This window comes from Piliocolobus tephrosceles, chromosome 15 (assembly GCF_002776525.5).
Source record: "Piliocolobus tephrosceles isolate RC106 chromosome 15, ASM277652v3, whole genome shotgun sequence".
In the NCBI taxonomy this organism is placed as follows: Eukaryota; Metazoa; Chordata; class Mammalia; order Primates; family Cercopithecidae; genus Piliocolobus; species Piliocolobus tephrosceles.
This window is the reverse complement of record NC_045448.1, coordinates 3,641,064-3,650,812: the sequence shown is the minus strand read 5'-3', so window position 1 is coordinate 3,650,812 and position 9,749 is coordinate 3,641,064. Positions and strand designations below refer to the sequence as shown.

General features: G+C 38.2%; 1 protein-coding gene across 2 annotated transcripts in view; it reads right to left on the bottom strand.

The window, feature by feature from the left end:
* Positions 1 to 8,610: 8,610 nt before the first annotated feature.
* Positions 8,611 to 9,749, bottom strand: part of DCDC2C (doublecortin domain containing 2C) — a 133,755-nt gene continuing 132,616 nt past the window's right edge. For both annotated transcript variants that reach the window (XM_023198370.3, XM_031934229.1), the window contains one exon: positions 8,611 to 8,870. In XM_023198370.3, the coding sequence (XP_023054138.2) occupies positions 8,841 to 8,870 (30 nt within the window). In that variant the 3' untranslated portion in view covers positions 8,611 to 8,840. The remainder of the gene's footprint in view (positions 8,871 to 9,749) is intronic.

Here is a 9,749-nt window from a genome sequence, read left to right as displayed (position 1 = left end):
TTAGTAAGTTTTAAACAAAAAACAACTTCAGCATGACAATAGGCTCTTCTCTCTTGGCTTCCTGTTGTCTGTCCCATTGTAAAAATGTTTGCGCTTTGAAGAAACACTATGTAAATCAAAATAAGGGTTTTACAAGGGATTAAATTTTTTTGATTTTTCTAAATTTTGGTTGCATTTTGTTCAAAATCAGGTAGGTTTTGATCAAATTATTCAACAATTAAACAAAACCTCCAACCGTTGAAGTTTTGGTAATTTGTAATTATGGGAAAGAAAGTTTGAAAATAGGAGTTCAATGAAATTTATTCTTTGAAAAGCAAGTGAGGCATTCAACATATCCAAAGGAGGAGGAGAACGCAAAGTGGAGTTTGAACTTCTATAATCTTGCCTGGAAATGTTTCAACTTGTAAAATTTTGTGATGAAGCACGTATTTTTAATTGGATGAGTTCATGTTTTGTACCACAATGGGATAAAACTAAGAGGCTCTATGATTTTGCAGCATATAAATTTAATAGAAAAGTAAAAGATGTCAATAGAAACAACTTCTTTGATTAATTTTGTCTTGTAAAAACATTTGTCAACAAATGACATCTTAAATGGATACACGAAGACAGTATCTACGAAAATACTTGCCTAAAATATTTACAGTTTCAATATTTTAAAAATAGTATTGAGAGTTTCATACATTTAGCAAAATTTACTCTGAGCTTACCAGGCCCCTCAGCACTTCCAGAGACAGTACTTCCTCAAATTAAAAATCTAACAGTAGAGCACAGAGAGGAGGGTCCATGGGAGATGTGAAACATTTCAAATTTACTCATCACAAAATTCTACTTTGAAGAAGATTTCAGGAAAATTCTTTAAAAATTAAAAATAATTAGACTACATTAAAGCATATGTCTTTGGGAAAAATACCAGAGACACAGTGTTAAATAAAGATAATTTTAAGACTATAATAAACACACGAGTATGTATAAAGAATAGTTATTTCGCTTTTTTAAAATTTAGATAACCCATATTTAAAACATCTATTTGTTTTGCCTTAATGAACATAGATATTTTGTATTTACTTTATATAAAAACTTGTTTTGGCCAGGCACGGTTGCTCCCTCCTATAATCCCAGCACTTTGGGAGGCCAAGGCAAGTGAATCAGCTGAGGTCAGGAGTTTGAGACCAGCCTGGCCAACATGGTGAAACCCCGTCCCTACTAAAAATACAAAAATTAGCCAGGCATGGTGGTGCAGCTACTTAGGAGGCTGAGGCAGGAGAATCACTTGAACTCGGGAGGTGGAGGTTACAGAGCGCCAAGATCCCGCCACTGCATTTCAGCCTTTGTAACAGAATGAGACTCAGTCAATAAATAAATAAAAACCTGTTTTGAAAAGTTTTAAATAAAACTATCTTCAGAGGCACCAATGTTATAAAATTGATTTGGTGGTCAAGAAATCTCTTTCCCTATCCTCCCTTCCTTCTCTCCCTTTCTCTGTCTTGCTCTTCACACACATACATAAATTATTTTCAGTACCCTCTTCTCACTATCGAAAGCATCCTGGCTCCAGTGATAAGTTATATGGTCATCCTAATCACTGGCTCAGTGGACAGTGCTTCAACTTTCCCTTCCCTCTTTCCCATAAGCAAGGGGGAAAATAGCCCCCCAATGTCAGGGGAAGGAGGCTGTCCTGTATATCAGTCACAGAGACTGTGGGCCTGTGGGAGAGAGGACCTGATGTGTCACCCCCAGTGAAACTGCTGTCTGGGCAGCTGACCTGCCAATCTGCTTCTTGTACTTCTATGAACCAAGATAGAACAGAATTAAAAATATATGGCAGGTAGATCACAAAGGAAACCTGCATTCCCACCATTTGCCATGTAATTTCATGGGGAAGCACTTCTGAAACAGCAGAGCAATGACCACCCAAAGCCCACTCCTCCATAAAAGTAAGGAGAATACCAGCTAAAGGGGCCCAAATCACCTTTTCTGAAACTCTAGAAATTAATCAAAAGGTTACAGCTATCCAAGGAGAATTTATTTAAGAAAAATAACTGAATGTCAGTAATAACAGCAAGTTCTGTGACATTTTAACTTGCGTGTTCCAACCTCTCTCTCTACAGCTCAAGGGTAGCCTTGAAAACTGGTAGCCTTATAAATACAGTAGCTGTGAAAACTGAAGCTCAATACCCCTTGGGGAAAGAAGAGTGGGTTTAGAGCTCCCCACGCACTCATACTCAGAAAACTGTCACTATTTGACCTGTCTGGCAGTGTTATGAAGACTCCAATCTCAGGGCTTGTTTTTATTTGACCTCAGAGTTCTCTCTGGCCCTATCCTTGGGACATTTGTCAAAAACAGTTAGTGGCAATTGTTTAACATCACAGCTATCTGACATGATAATACCAGTTGGGGCTAATAAGAGTCTGACCAACAATACTTTTTAGTACTAAGGAAAAACAAGGAAGTAAGGTGTTTATAGCAGGATTTGCAAAGTTCTGACATATCTTTGAGAATCGAGATGGCCATGTACATGTGCATAGCTGTGTGCATGCCCAGGAAAGACCTGAGAAGACCCTAAACCCTCACCTCTAGCTGAGCTTGAGGCTCTGCACAAGCAGGAATTGAAGGCTAAGGCAGAGTTGTAAACTCACTGCTGGAATATTGAAGGTGTGCCCCAACACACATACAGAACCCCCTCAGAAAAGACTAGAGACGATGAATCAAAACATTTCAGGAAATCTCTGTTCAATCATTAGCTTAACACTAAGCTCAACAAACTCTAAGTAGAATAAACATTCAAAGGGATCTATACCCAGACACATCATTATCAAACTATCAAAACACAAAGTGAGAATCTCAAAAACAGCAAGAAGGAAGTAACTCCTCACAAACAAGGGAATCTCACTAAGATTCACACCCATGTTACTGAACACTATAGTAAAAGCAGAAGCTCAAAGAGAATCACCACTGGGACAGCAATCACAAAAACAGTCACCATGAGCATGAAAATAAGAAATATCTGAAAAAAAGAAAAAAGAACTTCCAAACAGCAATCCTTGGACAACATATACTCCTCCCAGAACTTTGGAAGAGGGCTTTTGATTTTTCCCAGCCTTCAGTAGCCTCTGCCACTTCTATGGTAGCAAAAACAGTTTCTTTGCCCATACTTTTTTCCGTAAAAGAGAAATATGTTTCCATTGCTTCTTTTCTTTCTGGTTTCTGCTGCTCAGCTTGGAAGTCTCAGCAGACATTTCAAATTCCCCTCTTTACTCACTTTCTCACTTTCTCTTGTGTGCTCCAAGTAGGTTCTGACACTGTCAGATCAAGGTGCCTTCTGTGGTTCCCTTTTATTTCTGACACAGATATTTGTTTTTTTGACATTCTTCTATAGTTTTTGCCCTATGGGATCTTCCATAATGAGACATGAAAAATTGTTGAGTTTTATTCTGCCAAAGCATCTATTATTCAAACAAACTTTGTGCCTTCTCAACTCTGATGTCGTATAATTCCACCCAGGAAATATTTGTTCACCAATCCTCCCTTTACCCCAGGTGAGACTTAACCTATCATTATCCTGCCTGCCTCTCTTTCAGTAGCTCTCTTGCTGTCTGTACCTTTCCTTAGAGACCTAAGTCTATAAACTATCCACGCATATTTTCCAAGGGCAAATGCTAAATCTGATGCCCTTCCTAAAATATTGTATCATGTTCAATTCATGGAATAATACTTGAAGTACTCTTAGTGTCTTGGTCTTCTCAAATCTAACTTGATACAATCCTAAGTCTTTAAAAGATGATGTCCAACAGTACTTACTACTGACTCCATGCCAGCGGCTTCAAGGAGTGTCCTCCAAGAGGCTCTTCACTCAAGAAGCCCTTTAAAGAAGTAATCTATCTTATTCCCTTAAACTTTCTCTTCATATGTTGTACTTCATTAGGCCCCATCATTTTTCCTGATATAGTAGCAACTTACATCTTTTTCCTAGTCTTATATTTTAAAAGCAATTTTAAAACTATCAACCCTAGCCTTCATTATTAAAATATTTCCTGAGACCTGAAAATATCACATATTCTCTTTCATGCCTCCCTAAGCCGTCCTCTAAGATTGCCAACTTTGTCTCAAAGAATGCTCTCTCATTTTCCAACTCAATGAACTTATCATCCTTATTGTCCCTTCCATTTTTTCTTTTCAAATTGTCAGAGGCGTTCAAACAAGAGCAACTCCATCTTGAACAGGGGCTGAGTAAAATGAGGCTAAGACCTACTGAGCTGCATTCCCAGATGGTTAGGCATTCTAAGTTACAGGATGAGATCAGAGGTTCGCACAAGATACAGGTCATAAAGACCCTGCTGATAAAACAGTTTACAGTAAAGAAGCTGGCCAAAACTCATCAAAACCAAGATGGCAACGAGAGTGACCTCTGATCGTCCTCATTGCTACGCTCCCACCAGCACCGTGATAGTTTACAAATGCCATGGCAACATCAAGAAGTTACCCTATATGGTCTAAAAAGGGGAGGCATGAATAATTCACTCTTTGTTAATAGCATTTAATCAAGAAATAACCATAAAAATGGGCAATCAGCAGCCTTTGGGGCTGCTCTGCCTATGGAATAGCCATTCTTTTTATTCCTTTACTTTCTTAGTAAACTTACTTTCACTTTGCACTGTGGACTGGTCCTGAATTCTTTCTTGTGCAAGATCCAAAATCCCTCTCTTGAGGTCTGGATCAAGATTGCTTTCCAGTAACAAAATCTCAAGCTATAACTTAAATTGGCACTCATCATTGTCCATTTTTCTTAAAAGTTTACTTAACCTTTTATTGCATACCATTTGCTGCCTTTTAAAATCTGTTACATCCTCTCTTTACTCTCAATTGCTGACATGACTGTATGCTTCATTTGAAAATGTGAAAGCAACCAGAGAGATTACCACCATCTAACCTATGACTGTGCCTGCAACAGTATCAATATCTCATTCTGTCCTGTTCAAACAGCAGTAGTACCAAGTGTCCATACAGCCCTCCCTCCACAGGTTCTTATATCCTGTCCCTGTGGCTTTCTTAAGAATAGAAAATCTCACTCTTTCTGCAGCATATCATTCTAATAATTGCCTACAACTTGTTCTAGTATCAATCATTGAGAGAAGACAGAAAGAAGGAAGAAGAAGCTAAGGGAAATTGAAAACCCTATCTTGAGATCCCATATCTTGGTCCAGCTACTGCCCCATCTCCCTGCTACATTCATAGGATAATTTCTCCCAAAGTTTTATTTGTTGTTCTGCCACATTTTCTCTCTTCTCTCCTTCTGGGGCTCCAATTTCATCTGTATTAAGCCTTTTCACGATGTTCACACGTACCTTATATTCACTTGGGTATTTTCTATTTTCTCTTTCTGTGTTTGGTTTGGATATTTTCTATTGATCTGTTTACCAGTTTACTAATCCTGTTTTCTTCTGTGTTTGGTATGTCATCACCTCCATTTATAGTTATCTTCAGATATCATATGTGTCTGTTCTAAAATTTCTTCTTGATCCTTTTGTGCAGATCCTCCTTCTTCAGTGAAAGTCTCTATAGTTTCCCTCTACCTTCCTAAATATATTGTCATTTTAAAATTCTTTTTGTTAACATCTGTACGCCTGTGTGATTGCTGCCTTACTTGTGTTTCTCTTGTCTGTTTAGTCTCTTGATTTTCAGTTATGTATTCCTGTGTCTCATCATACCTAATAATCTTTCATTGAATGCAAGGTATTGTATTTAAGACAATGATATCTTCCTCCAGGGAGGAGTCTCCCTTTTCTGATAAACTAGAGTGAGACTGATTATTTAATCCCATTGAGAACTAAGCCAAGAGGGAACTGGACTTCACTGTTCCTAAGACCCAGCTACCTTTTCTCTCTCCTTCTAGAATATGAATTCTGTGAACATAGAGCTCTTATACGTCTTGCTCATCATTTTCTTCTTTTGAGGGACAAACAAAATACTCCATGGGGCACTGCAGAGGCACACATCAATCAGATCATTGATTCAGATTATAGTCTCAAAAAGTGAACAACCAGTAAAAATAAACCATTCATTGTTCTGAATATAAAATTACAAGAACAAAAACAGTTTATATGTGACTTTCACCAACCTTCTCTAATTTAGCCATCAAGTTAATTCCTGAAAATACAATTGCGTTTTTCATATACGGCCTGCTGGTGGGCACTAAAATATTGAAATAATTTATGAAATAATTAGTTAAAAGTTTATACCAACATAGCTTTACATCTTATTCCATTTCTATTCATTCAATAACAGATAATTGTATTGAAATAATATCTGAATGAAATAATTATCTGATAATAATTGAATTGAAAGCACCTAGCAAACATACCAGGCAACTGAAAGGAGGAGGGTAACAGATTCCGGACATAATCGTGTTGGAAAACCAGGCACTCTGCAGCCTCACTCTCTGTAGGAAATCTTTCTGATGGTCATCTTGTAAGAAGCTAACATGGTAATAAGATTTCCCATATTTTAAACTGCCCTTCCATGAAAAATAAAAGGTTGATGAAAGAGAAAAATGACTCAAAAAATACGCTATTGCAAATGCATGCTCAAGTATAAACCCAAAGTTGCAAGTTGGGTTCTTACCCACCAACTCCTCGGTGCAGAGTGGAATCTGTGTAATTTCGATGACATCGGTAAAGTGACACAGCAATGCTTTCAGATACAGGCATTATGTAGAGACGTTCGTTAAACTGAAGAAAATAGCAAATGAGCTGCGTTAGGGAGAAATATTGTGTCTATGGTTCTCAGTGTTTTTGCAACTCAAAAGAAAGTTAATTCCCTGCAAGTTTTTGTTAGTGAGCATGTGGTAGGCTGACCAGAGCAGGAGTACGTGCAACAGCATTCAAACCTGCTCCACAGGCTGGCTTTGAGAAGACAAAAATACTTTCCCATTTTAACAATCTCTTTCACACAAACATGCACCAATTTTAACTATCCTATTAAAAGAGAAACAAAAGAGGCTTTATATCTTTTAAAGTTACAGAAACATTCCTAAAAGCCTTCCAACGTTTTCAAGTGCTTGAGATCTTAAGCCACTTGGGTGTACTTAAAAAAGAAATTTCAACTTGTGTCGGGGCTATGGCATTACTGATTGAGGTTTTGGGAATTAATACAACAATCCTGAACAATTCCAACAAATAAAATTACGTTATGGAAGAAAAAAGCTTCCGTAAAGACTAGTTGAATTTAGAATATATGAACACGGGTTGTAAGCTATTGAAAGTCTTTAAAGATTTTGGAAATGGGTCCACACAATACATAAAATCTGGCTATTTTCAAAAGTCCATATACGTTTCAGAACAATCTAGACAGTTAACACTTGGAGTTAAATAAAAATAAATTATAAGGCAGACCAACTTCTAAAACACTTTTAAGCATCAGCAAAAATATAAGTTGAAACTACTGATCCTGCTGCCAATAGTTAAAACTATTGTAACAATAAATATAACAGTAAATACATTTAAGCTTTTCATATGACAATGTTCAGTGCCTTGGAGATGAAGACATTTAAGTTTCTATTGTGAACATTTAACCTTGTTGATAGCACATAAATTTTTACCAAAACATAAAGGTAAACAATCTATACCATCTTTATATATGACTAAAATACAAACAAATAGAGAGCTAAAAGCTATAAGTGTGTCTCAGCAAAACAATCTTCAAATTCCTAAGACAAACAGAGCAAATTGAAGGCACACATAATTTGCTGAAATTAAAATCTTTGCTAAAGAAAGACTGTTAAATCTCCCCAGACTGGTAGATTATATGTGTGTGTGCATCCCTGGGAGGGATATATATATATATTAGGCTGTGTGTACATACACATACACACACACATGCACACACATGGTCTAATGAAGCCACATGGGTACTATTTTTTGCCTTCATAAAAATAAGTACATAAGTTAATAAAATCCTTTTCCCAGCTGTATAAGTCTGTTCTCACACTGCTATAATGAACTACCCGAGACTGGGTAATTTATTAAGAAAAGAGGTTTAATTGGCTCACAGTTCTGCAGGCTATATAGGAGGCATGGCTGGGGAGGCCTCAAGAAACTTACAATCACAGCAGAAGGGCGAAGGGGAAGCAAGAACCTTCTTCACATGGTGGAGCAGGAGAGAGAGTGAAGGGGGAAGCACTACACACTTTCAAACAACTGTGTCTCGGGAGCACTCATTCACTACCACGAGAACAGCAAGGGGGAAGGCCACCCCCTTGATTCAATCACCTCCCACCGGCCCCTCCTCCAACACGTGGGGATTACAATTCAACGTGAGATTTGGGTGAGGACATATAGCCTAACCATGTCACCAGCGAACCCTGGATGTTTTTCCTTTTCACTTTGAACTAATTATTCAGAAGGTAAAACACTTTTATACTTTAAATTTTACATATAGCAAAAGTTATCAGTACCTGTTTTTGTGACAACCTCCAAGTTACATACAAATGAGATACCTTCCCATACACATTCTAGGAAAAAAATACCACGAAGGGAAAATATACACAGGTTTTCTCAACTTCTTCTCATTTTCTAAATGATCTTTTGGGGGCTTAATGATAAAGAACCATGTTTCATTCTTTAAAATGTTTACTAAAAAGAAATATCACTGAGAAAGGGAATAAGAAGAATATGGAGCTCAACTGGGAAACCTCATCTTTGGCTTTCGAGAAGACACCACTGTGTGTGGCTTTAGTTTCACCCCACATGTGATTTTCTTGCTGTTAAAATGTCCATATGTGACATGGAAGCCCCATGGTTGAAGAAAAGTGGACTTCAGATAGATAACAAAGGTGGTTTTGTTAATCTACAGGTTTCCACTCCTGGGCCACCTGAAAGACACAGAAAAGCAGGTTAACAGAAAACATCTCTAAGATGTGACCTGGCCACAGTTTGCTTCTGGTTCTCCCAGGAGTTGTCATTTCTGTTGGATTCTGGATTCTGGGTGTTGTTCCTGGGAGGGATGGGGTGGGACCTGGGACCTGCAGACACACAGCTCCTCACGGCACACCCAACGGCAACATGCACCGTGCAGAACCGCCGCAGGAAACCTGGAACGCTGATTTTGAAATTAGCTTTTGTGCAGTGCTGGTGCCCACTCCATTTCAGTTCATCTAAAACACCCCTTACCATTCCTCTGCCCCTTCCTTCATCTTCTCCCGCTTCTCACTCCACAGTCCCCATCCTGACCAACCAGCATTGAGTGTTGAGTCTACAGCAGTGTTTGAATCTGGATCGTTTGGTTCAATCACAGTGCTGAATAACTCTCTTGAAGAGCTATTTAAGTCATCCTCCTAGTACCAGGACCACTCTAAAACTAAGCCCCAAAAGGTGAACATCATCTAGAGGCAACATTCTAAATTTCTCAAATTATGTATCCATTAAGTAAAATGAATCTCTTTTACCTCTAGTAAAATGTTCAGAGTGTTTAATTCCATTTGATTCATACAAAAATTCTATACTAAGGAAGATAGAGTACTATAATAGACCTGAAATCAAATTTTATAAAAGAAGAAGCCTGCGCAACATAGTAAGACTCCATCTCTCCAAAAACAAAGTAGCCAGACGTGGTGGCTCATGCCTGTAGTCTTAGTTACATGGGAGGCTGAGGTGGGAGGATGCTTGAGTCTGTCATTGTGCCACTGCACTCCAGCCTGAGTGACAGAGCGAGACCCTGTCACAAGGAAAAGGAGGAGGAGGAAGAGGAGGAG